The sequence below is a fragment of the Varroa destructor genome, unplaced genomic scaffold (assembly GCF_002443255.2).
Source record: "Varroa destructor unplaced genomic scaffold, Vdes_3.0 BEIS01000002.1, whole genome shotgun sequence".
NCBI lineage: Eukaryota > Metazoa > Arthropoda > Arachnida > Mesostigmata > Varroidae > Varroa > Varroa destructor.
The window spans coordinates 3,679,626-3,695,710 of NW_019211455.1; the positions used below are offsets into that span (position 1 = coordinate 3,679,626).

The 16,085-nt window shown below is 41.9% G+C and overlaps 2 protein-coding genes across 5 annotated transcripts; both read left to right on the plus strand.

Annotated features, from left to right (window-relative positions):
- Window positions 1-2,144: 2,144 nt before the first annotated feature.
- Window positions 2,145-6,497, plus strand: LOC111245059 (Y+L amino acid transporter 2-like). Its single transcript, XM_022792844.2, has one exon. It carries the CDS (start codon window positions 3,590-3,592, stop codon window positions 5,153-5,155), a length of 1,566 nt encoding a protein of 521 aa, XP_022648579.1. The 5' UTR covers window positions 2,145-3,589; the 3' UTR covers window positions 5,156-6,497.
- Window positions 6,498-7,578: 1,081 nt separating this feature from the next.
- On the plus strand, window positions 7,579-15,750 carry LOC111245538 (uncharacterized). 4 transcript variants are annotated; one of them, XM_022794021.2, is made up of 5 exons: window positions 7,579-7,815; window positions 12,599-12,886; window positions 13,351-13,468; window positions 14,022-15,053; window positions 15,412-15,750. In XM_022794021.2, the coding sequence occupies exons 2-5, from the start codon at window positions 12,600-12,602 to the stop codon at window positions 15,454-15,456; spliced, it is 1,482 nt and encodes a 493-aa protein (XP_022649756.1). In that variant the 5' UTR covers window positions 7,579-7,815; window position 12,599; the 3' UTR covers window positions 15,457-15,750. The 4 variants fall into 4 exon arrangements, with proteins under 4 accessions (XP_022649756.1, XP_022649755.1, XP_086835851.1 ...); XM_022794020.2 differs by lacking the exon at window positions 7,579-7,815 and adding an exon at window positions 11,918-12,031 and having other exon boundaries at window positions 12,410-12,886; XM_086979725.1 differs by lacking the exon at window positions 7,579-7,815 and adding an exon at window positions 11,918-12,031.
- Window positions 15,751-16,085: the final 335 nt, after the last annotated feature.

Here is a 16,085-nt window from a genome sequence, read left to right on the forward strand (position 1 = left end):
TTGGCAAAAGCATTGGTCCACATCTCTCTTGTCAATAACTAATAACATTACGTCGAAAAAATCAACCGGAACTCATCAAGAGAAAAGGCGTCGTCTTCCACCATGTTCCAAACTATCTATTTCTTTAGTTATTCGGAGAACAAAGATGGGCAGTTTCAATGTATCCATGCAGCCCAGATCTTGTTTTGGTCATCGACTACGATCATCTGTCTTGATCTCTGATGGTACTAATTTAAATTTGGGTGGGAAGACACAAAAACCAGTTTTTCTCCTAGAAACCACAGAATTCCTACAGTTACCCCAGCTAGGACTGTAATATCATCAGAAAAATGGCAGAAGGTCATCGTTGAAAATGTCGCGTGTATATATATATATATATATATATATATATATATATATAGCCTGGTCCAAGAATTCATATAATACAGTTTAAATTATGACAAGCTTTTTATTTATTCTTAACATTTTTTCTAGCTTCCATAGACGTGAGGATATTTTTAGAGACTTCGAATAGAAATATTACAGTAGTCTTTAGAAACACAGCTGAGTTATCCCTCTATAAACGATATAGAAACTATTATGAAATGCTATGGAAGCTGCAAATATTCTCTTGTTTAAGTAATACATTCCTAAAAGCCTTCTCGAAATGGTCCAGGCCTACTCCTGTGTTTGTCGCGAGCCCCATTGAGCACAATTTAACCGATATCGGTAAGTTGCACGACTTAAACGAGTGATCTCTGCTTTTGCAGTCAGAATTCTACAGAGTTCGTACCTTCATCTCACCGTAATAGTGAACGACACCCGTAACTCTTCTACACTGATATTACTTTTATCAGAATCCTTACCGGTCCCCCCCTCCGCCCCCTTTCGCATTTCGCTTACAATGTAGTTAATGTAGGAATTTCCGCATAGACGCATCTACTTTCTGTCCATATTGATAGATAGCCATTGGCTTTGCTCCTTTCCGGTTTGACGTTCATCTTCATGTCTCTACTCGTTGTCGTCGTCGTCAAATTTAGGAGGAGCGAAAGGCCTACTGTTGGCGTGTAACGCATTTACCGGCTTCATAACGTCTCTATGTGTTTGATTCAATTCGAAGAGCCTATGTCGTCTGCACACTCCAGCAACGGAATAGAAGTTTTGCCTCATTGAAAGCCATACCTTTTTATTTTCGTCTCTCTCCCCCTCGGACATGACGAATCGTCAGCGACGTAAGCACGGCTGTACGAGGTGTAGGAGTCTCCGTCTGTTCGCTACCGCTATGCCTCCTTCCTTCCGTCACTAAAGCGCGGGCGTTGCATGTGAACGAAGTAGGCGTGGCGAGCATGCCGCACGCCTCGTACACTGCCAGCGTCCTGATTAACTGGTTTATTCAGCATATACTAGTCTTCTTCAGTCAGATGCATACGTTGCTGGCACATTGAGATGTGGGAATGTTTTTAGATAGACAATGAAGTATAGATGTGAATGCTACATTTCTGTATCAAGAGAAGAGCTGGTTACTCGAATGTATGACACAATCTTCGTATGAGATTACAGCTCTCTTTGACGAAACCCTGAATTAAAGGTTGACCGAAAGCCTGCTATACTTGGCGTATTGTCGGTTTTGCACTACTTATTTAACAGCATTCTTTTGCCGGCCTTCGTTCGTATGCCCTCGCATAGAACTCGTTCTTACCAAGCATTATATGTATGTATGGGATAGAACAGGCAGTATCCCCGGTTGCTTGGGAACGCATGTCAGTGCGCGTGCGATTGCCAGCGTGCTTTTCCCCATTCTCCCTTAAGTCTGGCAATGTTTTGGCTTGTTTCGGCACTACGTCTCCACGCGTATGTGGCAGAGAGATTACGAGAACCGGCAAAAAGACCGTAGCCATGGTATAATAAAGCAGGAGTACTGATAGCTAACATCAGCTAGGTCAGTTCAGCATGTCTTAACGCACTCTAGCTGACAGTCGTTAGTTGGCTCAATAGTTGTTATAGCTTCTATATGAAACAATCTCAACATGTGTATTTGGCTAACTGGGCAACTGTCGGTGGGTCGGTCGGACTGTGTGTGCACATATCTGATGAGGTGAGGGTAGCAGCGAGGGTTGAAACGAGTCGCCCCTCTCCCAGGCCTTCCGTCAATATGTCTGCGCCCTACAGCTCCCACCACGCGGTTATCCCAATTTGGCGCCAGTCGTCGTTACCGGCCCAGCAGTAGCGAACAGCGGCACCAGCGAGCGTAAGCATACGTAGTTCACAGGCAGACAAGGCGGGTTTTTTCTGACGCAACTTTGAGCCGCCAGCAGCAAGGTGATCGGGCTCAACCAAACTGCCCTCTTATATCGAGCACATTACCGGCACACCCTACCAGATGTATCAGCAGAGTATCGCGACCAGAGCACGCCACTGCGCGGTGGCTATTCTTATTAGAACAGCAGCAGCGACAGCATCCATATCCGTCTAAACTCATGAAGTGCTACGCTCCGTGACTCAGACACATTACAAATCGATAATCAGATAGGTGGACTTATAGGTATTCGAATAGTTGATAACTAGACGTGTCGTTTGGTTTATTATCATCGCTTACTGGTCGCTCACCCTATTTGCTAACGAATAGTGATACACAATTGCACATCAGCATAGCCGCGACCCGCCAATCTCACAGGAAGCCGGCGATAACCGGTGGCCGGAAAATATACAGTGGGCGACGAAAGGAAAAGAAAACTGGTGACCAGCGATCGACAGCAAACGTCTAGGTGGCGGGATCGCGTTCGACGAGTGACTTTTGTTGCAGCTGCCGGTGGATAATATTGTCATCGTCGCCGTTTATTTGTCGTGTTTTGTGTGGTGTACAATAGCTGGCTGTGCTCTGATGCAGCTGCGCAACAACAAATAGGTCTGAGATAGGCAAATGTGTTTTCTTGGCCGACCCAATACATCAGAAGGCTACAGCAGACTCTGGCCTCTAAGGCCGGCAAAGTTTCGTTCCGCTCGCTAGTAAGTTACCCGTGTATTATAGCGGTAGCTGCAGTCGTAACTTCATTTTGACGCCAAATTTCTACAATACAAATAGCTTACAATCACAGTGTGGCCGTGGACACGTTATGGAGAGGAAGGCAACAACGCCAGACGGCTAAAGCGCATGGAAAACTCGTTCGGTGAACACGTTCTCTGTGCAGTGGTGGCGCACACGGGCGGCGTGGACGAGCAACAGATTGGCTTCATTCGCTGGTTGTACACCGGCATCAACAATAACAACGGCGATAATAATAACAGCACATCTGTTTGTGCCGATACGCACACACAGAACAGCAACAACAGTAGTCAACATCACCAGAAAATACGGTAAACGCTTTCTTTAAAATAGTGATTAGAGATGGAAGCCTTTTATTGGCCATTGATTCTGCTTCTGTATATCGATTTTTGATGTCAAGTCTCTAGAAAGGCCAGCATATTCTCCGTGGGCCTCTCACACTCTGCGCTTCCTAGCTGGAAACCTTTTGCTAGTTGTGACTGCGTGAACTTTTTGCCTTTGTTGTGGATCGGAACGACTCAGGCCACCTTAAAAGGGAAGGCTGTCAATAACCCGATAGACCATTCAATGTACCCAATGGCCTTAGAAAAAGAAGTGAACGAAGCGTTGATGTCACCGGGAACGCGAGCAGGGACTCGGAGCCCGTCTTCATCGGTGACAACCCCAACGGATTCGACACGTGGGGCCATCATTAAAGGATCCTCGGATGCCAGCTCGGAACAGTCTGCGGGCGCCATCGAGCTAAAGAAACAATTAGGATTGCTCAACGGTGTCAGTGTTATCATAGGTGTGATCGTGGGGTCGGGAATCTTTGTGTCACCAACTGGCGTATTGCGTTATGCCGGTTCAACAGGACTCGCACTGGTCGTGTGGACATCGTGTGGTCTGATTTCAATGATCGGAGCGATGTGTTATGCCGAACTTGGCACAGCAATTCCAAGATCAGGTGGCGATTATGCTTATATCTTCGAATCATTTGGTCCCTTACCGGCGTTCCTGTTCCTTTGGGTTTGCTTGCTTATCATTCAACCAACGTCAAATGCGATCGCGGGTATTACATTCACTAACTATATACTTGAACCCTTTTTCCCCGAATGTAACCCGCCTGCACATGCCGTACGACTGATTGCCGCCTTGATTATCTGTCTACTGACGTTTATCAATTGTTACAATGTAAAATGGGCAACCTTTCTGCAGGATTCGCTCATGTTCACAAAGGTGATTGCCCTGTTGCTTGTCATTGCAGCCGGCATGATACAGTTAATGAGCGGCTACACAGTCAATCTGGAAAATCTCTGGGAGAACACGACTACTGATCCAGGTCTCATCTGTTTATCGTTCTATAGTGGCCTATTCTCTTACGCCGGCTGGAATTATTTGAATTTCGTCACAGAAGAGCTCAAAAACCCTTTTCGCAATCTGCCATATGCCATCTACATATCACTCCCAACGGTAACTGTTATTTATCTTTTAGCTAACGTAAGCTACTTTGTCGTCCTGACCGCTGATGAGGTTCAGTCTGCAAATGCTGTGGCAGTTTCGTTTGCCAGTCGTGTGTTCGGCCAGTTCCACTGGGTGATGCCGATCTTTGTGGCGTTATCAACGTTCGGAGGACTCAATGGCGGTATCTTCGCGTCTTCTCGTCTATTTTTCGTTGGTGCCCGCCAAGGTCACTTGCCGAACATGCTGTCGATGATCAATGTCGATTATTACACCCCGGCACCTTCACTAGTTTTTTTATGCCTTTTATCGCTTCTCTATCTATCGAACACCGACGTGTTTACACTCATCAACTACACGGCATTCAGCGAGTCGTTGTTTGTAATGCTTTCCGTCGGCGGCCTTCTATGGCTCCGAATTAAACAGCCCAACCTTGAGAGGCCAATCAGGATACCGATTGTCCTGCCGATCTTCTTCTTTGTCGTCTCGTTCTTTTTGGTCGTGTTGCCATTTTTCTCTCAGCCGCATGAAACGCTCATCGGATTGGGAATCACCTTGTCTGGCATTCCCGTCTACTTTTTGACAATCTATTGGAAAGACAAACCCGATAGTTACAAGCGAATCATCGAAAGCCTTACAATAGTAGTTCAGAAGATTCTCAACAGTGTGCCACAGGACCCCAAGGAGGATTAGGTTTGCAATGACGACTATTTCAGTACGTAATTTTCTATTTCACCATAGAATAATAAAGTACCACCCGTATAAAATCACTGTTTTATCAGGATGGACATGAACAAGCTGTAAGAAGATAAGAGAGAAGATGCGAATGTTCTAGACTATCGACTTGCATATCACAGCCGTCTCACCGAAAAACCAGCTATTTCAAAATGATACACCCCTTACTTATTACACTTATAATTAAGTCCTAGTTCTAGTATCACTCTGTCATTTCTATTACATACATCACAAGTTCATCTGGATTCGATGCTCGAGCCAAGGCGATCCTGACGAGCAAAGGCAAAGCGTTGTCGATACCGACAGACGATTTAATTGTGTTCTACAGGGTTAGGTATTAAGTTATCCAATTCGAATGTCGATATATATATATATATCACTATAAGCGAAACGTTCCTGTCGCTGCGTCTACTGGAATGAAAGGCTACGGTCTGCCTTGGCAGGTCCTGTTCAGGGAGACATCAGAGTATTTACAATCAGGCTATTTTTACCAATCCGCAACGATATTAGGCTTATGTGGCCCAAAGGGAAGGTGCTGCGGGGTCTAGGAAGGCAATCAATGATGGTAGGAAGCTAGCTGTTCGGGCAAAATTTGAACACTCGTTGTATATAATATATGCATAAATAGACCTATTGGGAACGATGACCAAAGGCAAAGGGCTGGCGCGATATTCTCGTAATTTTATGTTTAGCCCCAACGTTTAGTTAAGAATAATTTAATGATAGAAAGGGAATAACAAGTGCATAGAAGCTCAGTAAAAAAAAAAGTGAGCGTTAACTTAACGAGAGGGTGATGACAAAGCGGTCGCAATAGACAGCAAATATAAGTGGAAAAAAAGTCGAAGGAAAGTGTTATAAGAAGAAATGCAATGAACTAGATATATTTTTATATGACGAATAAAGGTATGTAGTGAGTATGATGTCAATCATGATGGAAATAACCATGAGCTATCGTAATGAATAGGCAAAATAGTAAATATTATATTTTTTCATTTTTTATATTTCATTCTAAATAAAATGCAGAAAAACATGATAGCAACAAAGGTACACAATACATAAAATTATCTGTTTGCCAGCCTAACAGCGGATAAAACTCTAAATCCGTATTAATGAATGTTAACAGGGAAGTATTGAAGAACGGCGCCAAAAACAAAATATTCACCACTGCTAGTAATAAATATTTTAAACGAAATATATATATATATATATATATATATATATATATTTGCATGTATATACGTCAGTAAATATGATGATGGATAATAAAATATATTTATCAAATATTCTTACCGTTTCCCCATTTTGTTCGTGTTTTTCTATTATATATATATATATTTAAACCTTTCAATTTAGGTCTATAGTATGCTCGGGAAGTTACGCAGTTCTATGAGAAATTAGACAAATTTCAATGTTAACGACAGCAAATGTTTGTCTTAGGTTTTTTGTTTTGCTAGAAATTTATATAGAAAAACATCATGCTTGAAGTGAAAAAAATAATAGCAAGAAAATGTTTTTCAAGACATACATATATTTACACTTGAAACATGTACGTCTACGACAGAACCTATTAGGTGGTCTTCCAGGCATCGGGTAGACTCCAATAGCGTTGCGTAAGCCGACGAATGGTCTATATGGTTAGAAAGGTATAGAAGAAATTTAACTCAAACGCCCACTAACAAGTGCGTTCCGCTCGGTCGTTTCGAGTAATACATATTCTACATGACGCATAGCTAAAACAGTCTTCACGTATGTTCTACGCTATAGAACGTTCCCCTTCAAGGACTTTAACAAATGCTTTTCCTTTCCAGTTGGCCGCGCACGTGTTCCGTTGTAGTGACTGGATCGGCACTGACCCAGTCGTCGGTGTAGCAATATTCGTAACCTTTGTCTATCTCTTCTCTCCAATTACTGCAACCTTACAGTAGCGCGACTCTATACAATCGTGACGAATCTTCCAAAGTATGAATGTCTCGAAGAGGCAATATGGCGCATCGGCCTCGTGTTCAATTGGCCGAACGGGTCGTCCACTGACCCCTCTCAAGCAGTGGGCCTATCTGTCTTTCGTTTTTCTAGCATTTGCTCAATGTAACTGGTTACGAATGTCCGAGAAACAACGCCGTGATAGCAGTCTCCTTTCAGACCTAGCGACTTGGTTGATAGACAATTAAGTGGATGACATGAGTAGTGGCGCAAGTTCGAACGCGAAACTTGACGCCGGTCTTGACGCCACGATGCTTCCAGCCTTCGGCGTTTAGTCGTTTGAGAGGCTTCCAGGCCTAAAACGCTTCCTAAGTACTACGACCAAGTGTAAGTCGTTTTCAAGTGGTATTTGGCAAATCTTCTCGAGCGACGACGTCTCTTCTTATGTTAGCTGCAGTCTTTCCACAGAGGGTCACCGCAATCACTCTACAGGACTCTAACTACAGCACATAGTCGTTGGAAAAGTAATTCGTGTTTGAGCGATCAACTTCGTAGCGTGCAGAATTGCCCCGACAGTAGTAGGTAACAGGCCTGCTTCGCCCAGCTCGCTAAACCTCCTTCGAGCCGAAGGACCAAGCTGGAGTCACTGAAGTCTACTCTGCTTGCTGTCTGCAATGACGTCCCTAAGCTTTTTTTACGTATGTATTATAGTTCAGTAATGGAAAGTACTTTAACAGAGCTTGTATTGAATTAAATGATCGGGCGAGCATATAAACGTCTACGAGTTAGCAGCGTTCCATTTGCTCGGAGCGTTCGTTCTTGCTGTCGTTCAGTCGTAGTGCTGATCGACAGAAGGGTTGCCTCCTGATCGACTGCTGTCGTGGACACGCGCTACTACTCCTATGGGAATCGCCGTTCTTGTCCTATATTGCCACAGCTGCGCCGCCACGAGCTCCACTCAGACATCGTCATCCAGCTCGAAATCGAATGTATTAAATTGGTAACAGACGAAGTTCTTCCCTTTGAGTGATAGGAAGTGAGCTAGAAGACCAACGCGCATCGCTGGTTAAGTACGAAGCGTAGGATGCCGGCAATGAACGATTGTCTCTGGGCCCGAATAGCGCATGTAGGTATAAATTCACCTAATGTTAAGCTAGAAAGATCAGTTTCGTTTTTGATGGACGTGAGACGCAAGAGAGCATGCGAACAGTTCGACTGTATTTGTACAATGTTGAATTATACTTTTTTCGCTATTGAATGACAACAATGAACGTTGAAAAGAAATTATCGTAGTTATCATAGGGTACACTAGCATGATTCAAGCATTACTATTTGGCCCATCACTCAGTGCTCTCGTCTTAGTGAACCTATACGTTCTACTTTTCGCTCCCGAATGATATAACCGAACTCGTCGTTTATAAACAAAGTGTCGACTGTAACATGGAATGCTATGATTTGGGCTAATCAATTGATTTGTAACGTTTCCTAACGAGACGGTGCCTATGAACTCCTGTATTTTTTTTATGTTGCGTAAGTTGCGCCAATCATATTTCGTAGTTTTTGTTCAAACTGATGGAAGACATCAAACAGGGACAGCGCAAAAAGGAGCCATACATATCGCCATTACTGTTATTATTATTTCTACTTGATGGGGTTTGATGAAGGAAGGAAACGTTTGTTTTCATTTGTAAAATTACGACTATGGCAGCTGTAGCACGAATTTAAATGTTTCTACTATTTGGTCGTAGGATCATTGTTTTCTGCTGACCTTTCAACGGTATCATTTTGCCTGGTGTGGCCATATTTAAATAAGCAGGTAAGGTTTACTGGCCCTCAGATCGATGGAAATGGGATAACTCCCGAGTAATTTAACGTTAGCTCGCCATTGGTAAGTTTATCAGCCAACTTGATCAAAAGCAAGGGTAGGATTTGAACTAGATTTTCGAAGTCGGTCTTCACGTGAAATTGTTTATTGAGCATTGTAACTTCTACCATAAGATCGAAATTTAAAATCTCTGAAGGGATATGACTTTCCTGACAGATCGTTCATATTTTTACCGTTAAGCATGTTTCATACTTATGTACATAACCGACACCTAATGCATAACATTAAGCTTCATTCTAATAGGTGCCGCTTCTTATTACAATGACTAAACCTGTGCATATTCTATATCTGGAAATTTATTCGGTCACAAAATCCACAAGTCGGAACGATTTGACGATAATTTAACTAAATTAATATAACGTTGCAGTTAAATGGACACACTTATATTTCCCACACTTACTTATATTTCCGTCTCTATAGTAAAAAAAAACAAAGTAAATTAAAAAATTATCACATTTCTAAAAATTGCTATTGTGAAACGTATGATAACGATCTAGTGTTGGAATATAGTATCGCGTGTAGTGAAGTCACTGGCTTACCCTCATAGAAACTGAAAAGAAAGAAAGCCTTCGAGAAGAAGCTGAGGTTCTTCAATAAGAGGATAAATAGTTTGGAGTCTACTTTTCGATAAACTATTTCTAGATCGTACTCGAGAAGTGATTCTGAAGCCAGCGAAAAATGACTACGCACTAGGCACGTTCTTGAGATGTAGAATACATTCGGCTTTTGTAGCGCCTTCCGGCGTCCTGGGTACACACATCTTTGAGGCTAGCAGATTGTACCTGTTTTCTCAGGTCAAAACTGGGTAATTCAACGCAGTTTGATGGCCCATGAGGGGGAAATCTACCGCACCTAATTCAAGGCACTTACAAGTGCTAAAATACATCTCATAATACGCATAGCCGTTCAGCGATTTTGTTTAAGATCTGCTTGATGTTGCGGAGGTCCCCTTATAGAATCATTTGAAAAAACTAGCTATGGGAGAAGGGATAATGCATTCGTATGAATATTTTTTGAAATGCAAAAGGGTCAATACGGCCGCGGCCTGAAGAATTAACCAATGAAGATTCGAACTGGTACAAATAGAAGCATTTAAACAAACAAAATAGAAATGTACTCGCATTTAAGGTAAGGTGCGGCTATGTAAAGTAAATCTAATCCTAAACCGGACAGTGGAATATGTTTGGACATGTGGTGCTCGTGCCCAGATGACTGATTGAAAAGGGTTTGGCAGATACCAGGGTATATATTCCCTATGTAGCTTAAGCTGAATTTGATTTAAAAAAACAAAAAGAAGAGTCACTGCGCAATATAAGATCGTTTGGTAAAACCAGTGTCCTATTGATGTTTTATTGTGTTTATTATTTATTGCTTTCTTGAATCGTAACTATGTTATTTATCCGTCGAGGCGCTAGTCAAGGGGTTCGTTTCGCTGTCTAGCAGGTTAACGGTAACATAAGGAATCGGAGTTAATTAAAAAACACCCTTTAAGTGCATGCAAATATGGGAGATCAGATGCACTTATATTAATAAAATATCGTTCGACGATGAATTATAAACAGAATAGCACTTTCAGCAATGGAATACGTTATGCACATTGATCGGATCTTCCGATTTAGATCCGCGTTTTTGTAAGAGAGAACAGTGAGACTGGCCCTGTACTAGAACCTTAAACAGTTCTGTCCTGTTCGAAGGAAAATTTTTAGCATGGCACACAAACTGGAGCGTTAAAAGAAACTATGTAATGGAAAAAAGTAACCAAATAGAACTAGCTTTACTTAAAAACAAAGTATTAATGGAAATTGGCTTTTTTTTTTTTGCATACGCCGGCACAGACGTTCCTCATGGACATGTTTATACTGTGCAATGATGTAAGCTTGCTGGGAACTTCCTTAAAAAACTGTACACAAAAAATCCGACATAATCTGTTTTTTTGACTGATCCTAAAACTATCCAACTGGTGAAAAAAGGGTATCGTCCTCCCGAAAGTTGAGCACCGTCATTTCGTGACCACTGCCCGCTTAAACCTCGCTTTACAGCCGCTGTGCCGCTGGCTCAGATATTATTTTCGATGAAAGCTACGTTGGCCTTGTCGAATCCGTGACTGTTCCATGACTCACTTTTGCTCTGATTTCCCCGAAGTAGAATGCTACGCCTCGATCGGTAAATATCCTGAAGAGCAGTCAACTGACCTTTATGGGTGGTTGTAAAACACTAAGAATTGAGCCGAACGAAGCATCGGACGTAATCCGGATGCGATATGGGGTAACCGAGAGCGTCTTTTGCAAGTATCAATCGGTCAGCTTTCTAATTTTTCCTGAGTACACTTATTAGCGGCAATCAGTTAGAACTCACTACATTACCCGCTGCTGTTGATGTCGTGAGACCGGTTTGGGGACGAAGTGTCCCTAATCGCTGATGACATACACGTTAACAGGTGCTCGGTCAGCTAAGAGACCTAGGGAAAACCTTTCCATCGTGTCGAGTCATTGAGGTAAGTTTTCCCGGACTAAACGGATTTTCCGATACAGATGTGGGCCGTTGCACTAAAGTTGGAAAAAAAAAGCCACAGATCTGCTTGCTATTTTTGATTTACTACGTTAACAATTGCTTACTTCGCTTGTATAAACTTTTTGAACATTTCTCCCCTAGTCTAATTCGTACCCTATATTCCAGTCATAGTATAGCTGCCACTAAGTAAGTGTGAGGCTCTTCTCCAAGAACAAACTAAATAATAAAGCAAATAAGATACTAAGCTATTTATTGATATATATACATTTTGCAATGAGCGATAATTACGGGTTTGTTTTGAACCTGCTCAGCTTGTCACGTTAGCAGTTGGACGGTCCTTAATGACGTCGGTTTCGGGCACGTGCAGTGCGTTGGACGTTTTTATTGTCACATTTAGCTTTTACCGCATCATCTTGTAGGCAACGCGTGCACGGTAACGCGTAATTATATGAAAGAGGCGGTCACCAAAAAAAGACGATCGTGTGGCTAGAGTTGCGCGGAAAACGAGTAGAAAAAAGGTTAGAAAGATGAGCCTACTTTGTGTTCTATTTTATGTTTTTCCTCTCGTCAACGATGTTATAGGATTCTGTCGAATTTCCTTCCGAATCCTGTGAAAAATTTTTATCTACGAACAATTCCGCTTTGGTGATGTCGAAATACTGTGAGGCCATTAGATGCATTTGGGCTTAGTGCGGCGTGACGGATAGTCGGCTTCATAACATTGTATCGAAAGCGGATGTTAAAAATTATTTTTCTATTTATCATTTCGAACAATGGTAACCTACGATTTATCTAGCATTCAGGTAATCATTTAATTAACCACAAATCTAGGCTCATTACAAACTGTCTTCTGAAAAAGGCAGTTGAATATATCGAAAGCATTTGCCAAAACACAGGAATAACATGCCGAAGTATAAGATGGACGCAGAACAAAAATTGAAAACTACTCCAAGACCTCAATGCTTCCGTCCATCTGTGTGCCGTAGTGCTCATTGAACTAGCCATTGTCATCTAATGCATACAGTGCAACGGTGAGTGCCACTAAGAGCATTTTCACAGTGCACTTGTGTATATCACCTTGATAGCATGGACAGCCAGAAGCCAGCAGTCAAGATGGAGGTCAACGCTGAGGTTGAAGTTCTAATGACGAGTACGCCAAAGCCACCGGAAGCGGCTGGTGCCAGCCAGTCTGATAACAATGATACTCAAGTATCGGTCAATCTTGGTAACCAGCCTGGCGTCTCCATTGTACCAAAAAATACGGATTTCGGATTCGTCGCTGACAGTGTTGCTATGGATGAAAGCACTGAAAATTCCGAGATTGTGAAGGACCGTGCCGAGTTTAAAAACCAATTTACTTCGTTGAACAACAGGTACGAAGGAAGCTAACGATTTTTCTTTATGGCGCCTTTAACGAATTTCATCGTTCTATGAATTGGTAATACTTCATTTCTAAAAAAAAAGCTGAATGAATTATCGGCTGTTTAAAATTAAGCTACGAAGTGCTGATATAGAAATCCTATAAGATGTTGTTCCTTTGATACGCTTCGAGGTAATAGTCAATTGGACTTGTGGTAATAAAGGTTCGTCAAAGGCAAAGCGGAAAGCGTTACTTACTAGACCGGTGTTCGCATATACCTGAATGAAGCTGCTAAAAAAGAAGCTGTTTCAGGGCTTGCGTATCTTTTTAGTCAATTTCTAGTATTCGTCTTACGGTTTCATGATGCCCTCAATTTTATTCAATATGGCAACCATTCTCATGGTGATGTCGCGAGCGTAGACCGCGTACGTGGTTATTTTGCGGATAAAATATGTATGAATTCGTCCGGACCTTCAGGTTTGTGGCTTACGTACACAAGGTCAAAACGATTGATAAAAAACTGGAAGAGTCGGAAAAGGTTCGGAAAGATATTGAAGAGCAAATGTCACAACTTCGAACTGAGACAACCCAGCAGGTAGGTAACGTCTTGTTTTTTTTTTTACTTTACGTTCAGCACTTAGGGTGTTTGGCATTGCCTTACACGGTTGGCTCTTATCACGAAACGATGCGTGTCTACGTTCGGTCCCGAACCTAAAGCGCCATCATTTCTAACCTTAGCAAGCGAACAGGTTAATCACTACGGTATCGCGAAAGCCAGGTTGGTAACACCTTGGACACTCGAAACCGCTTTCAAAAAGGCTTCTCAGAATTTTTAGTATCGTTTTGCCTCTTGAGTTTATTTTATTTTAACTACTATTCGGTGAATCTACTATGTCACTAATTTGGACAGCTCTTATGCAATAGCAACAACGGCAACCAATGTGGACATTGGAAAAATCCCGCATTATGAAAGACACGACATCAATTGCAGGTGAGACACTATTCGCGTAGTGAATTCTATACAAAGATAAGTACCTAGATCATCGAAAACCGTTATATTACTTCAGTTTATTACGTTATTTGTAGTTAGTTATGCTAACATTGCACACTGGTTTTGTTTTTATTGTTAAAAATATCCAATTTCTAAGGTGAACATGTTACGGAATGAAATTGAATGGCATGTTAAACAAGCCGTACAGGCTGATGAAACTATTACACAGCTACAGAAGACCATAGAGGAGTCCAAACTTGAAAACAGGGCTCTTCGAACCGATCTTGAACAAAAACGTCAACGAGAAACCAGTCTTGAAAGAACGCTCGTTTCTGAAAGAAACACTATCAGAGCCCTCCGTGAGGAAAATAATAAACTTCGTGAACAGCGTAAGAAAGATGAAAAAGACCGGGTTGACCTTTGCAGCCAAGTCACTCGGCTGAAGGTCGACGTTGCCACCCTTCATGAGCGCGTGAAAATTACCAATTTCGAAAGAACGATGCTAGAGTCGAAGATTGTTGAGGTGGACAAAAAACTACAGTTTTCTGCTGAGGACGTTGACAAAAAGGTTGCTACTGAACGAAACCGACTTGAAAAGCTTGGTTTTGAGAAGCTTGAGGAGTATCGCAGCAAGCATCAAGCAGATATGGAACGTCTCAAAAAAGAGCACAACAAGAAGATGCAGGACACCCTTCTTACCTATGTCAGTGCGGAAGAGCATGCTCGGCTCGAGACCCGTCACCAGCAGGCACTCAAACGGGCACAGGATGTTGAGACTATCCTTGCTGAGCGCCAGGAGCTAATAAAAAGGCTTCGGGCTGAAATCGAAGATGTCAAGGCAATAAAGAATAAAGAATGCGCAGCCGAGCGACGCCGACGTGATAGGCTAAATAAACGCTTGATCGTCCAGAAACAAAGCTACGACGATATTCGACAAGAGCTGGAAACTTATCGGCAGCTCATCGACAGTTTAGATCTTGACACTGAGACGTTGGCCAATACACCACTTGGGGCTAAACGACCCAGAATATCGATAGACGCACCCTCTCGGTTGAACGAGACTTATTCGAAATCGAAGGTTAGTGAATCACCGTCTGCGTCACTACGAGCTCGACAGATGCTTGTTCGACGGGCGTTAACTCCAAAAAAAGCTCCTCGAAGACGGACGTCCGCAGCTGGGCCCTCAAACGTATGTAGTAGCCAACTCACGAACGGGCAACCTTTCAGTGCACAACGTGTGCAATCCATAGTTGCATAGGTGTTTAATATAAATGACGATAATGATGATCTATTTATTGTGCGGTCTTTGCAGTGGGTTCAGGTCTTATGTCTTTTGTGATTCAATAAGATCGATAAAATTGCATTCTCAAATCCCATGCTCTATATAGTAGTTGCTACTATAAATGGCATTAGCCTGCATATATCAGAGTAAGCCGCTTTCTGCGTTTTGTAGATGTTTGTGTGTGCTACATCAAACGCCGCGTAAGATTTTAGCCGGATCTCTTAAGGTTGACTATACCTGAAAATTGCACTATCTATTCTTGCAGGAAAATGATAATGAAGATATAAAACCCGACTGTAAGGTTATGTAAACCCTAAACTGACAGCCAGGTAAGCTAAAAGCGAGCGCCGGCAGTAACTGATTCTGTACATAATCTGTTTATAACATATTCTGACGTACGAATCCACGTTATAATTGTAAATACAACAAGATCATGAAGTGACGTAGACTTCTGCTGTTTCTGTGGAAGCGTGTACGAAGGCAAAACAAAAGTATGTGATGCCAGGAGCGATTCCTTACATCAATATGACCAAACATATTGTATATATTTTTCATTTGTATGTTTATTCAATAAACTGAGTGTGTTTCAACTACAAACAAACAATCATTTTCAAGATCTATATTTAATTATTGATTGATCTGCCAATTATAAGTTATAATTATATAACAATAAGTTCAAAGATTAGTGTTAATGAATGACATTCTTTTTTTTCTCTCGATAAAAACGTTTTTAATTGATATTTTAATTCACCGTTCAATAGAGAAACTATTATCTTCAAATGTGGTAAAGCGTGGACACTACATCCAGGTAGATATCTTATTTTTAAGTTACTCATCTTATCGACAAATATTTAACACTAATAGGTTCATTAAAAGCTGTACCTGAATTTAAACCCCATTCGTAGTGTTCGTAGATACTAATTTTTAAAAAATCTCATC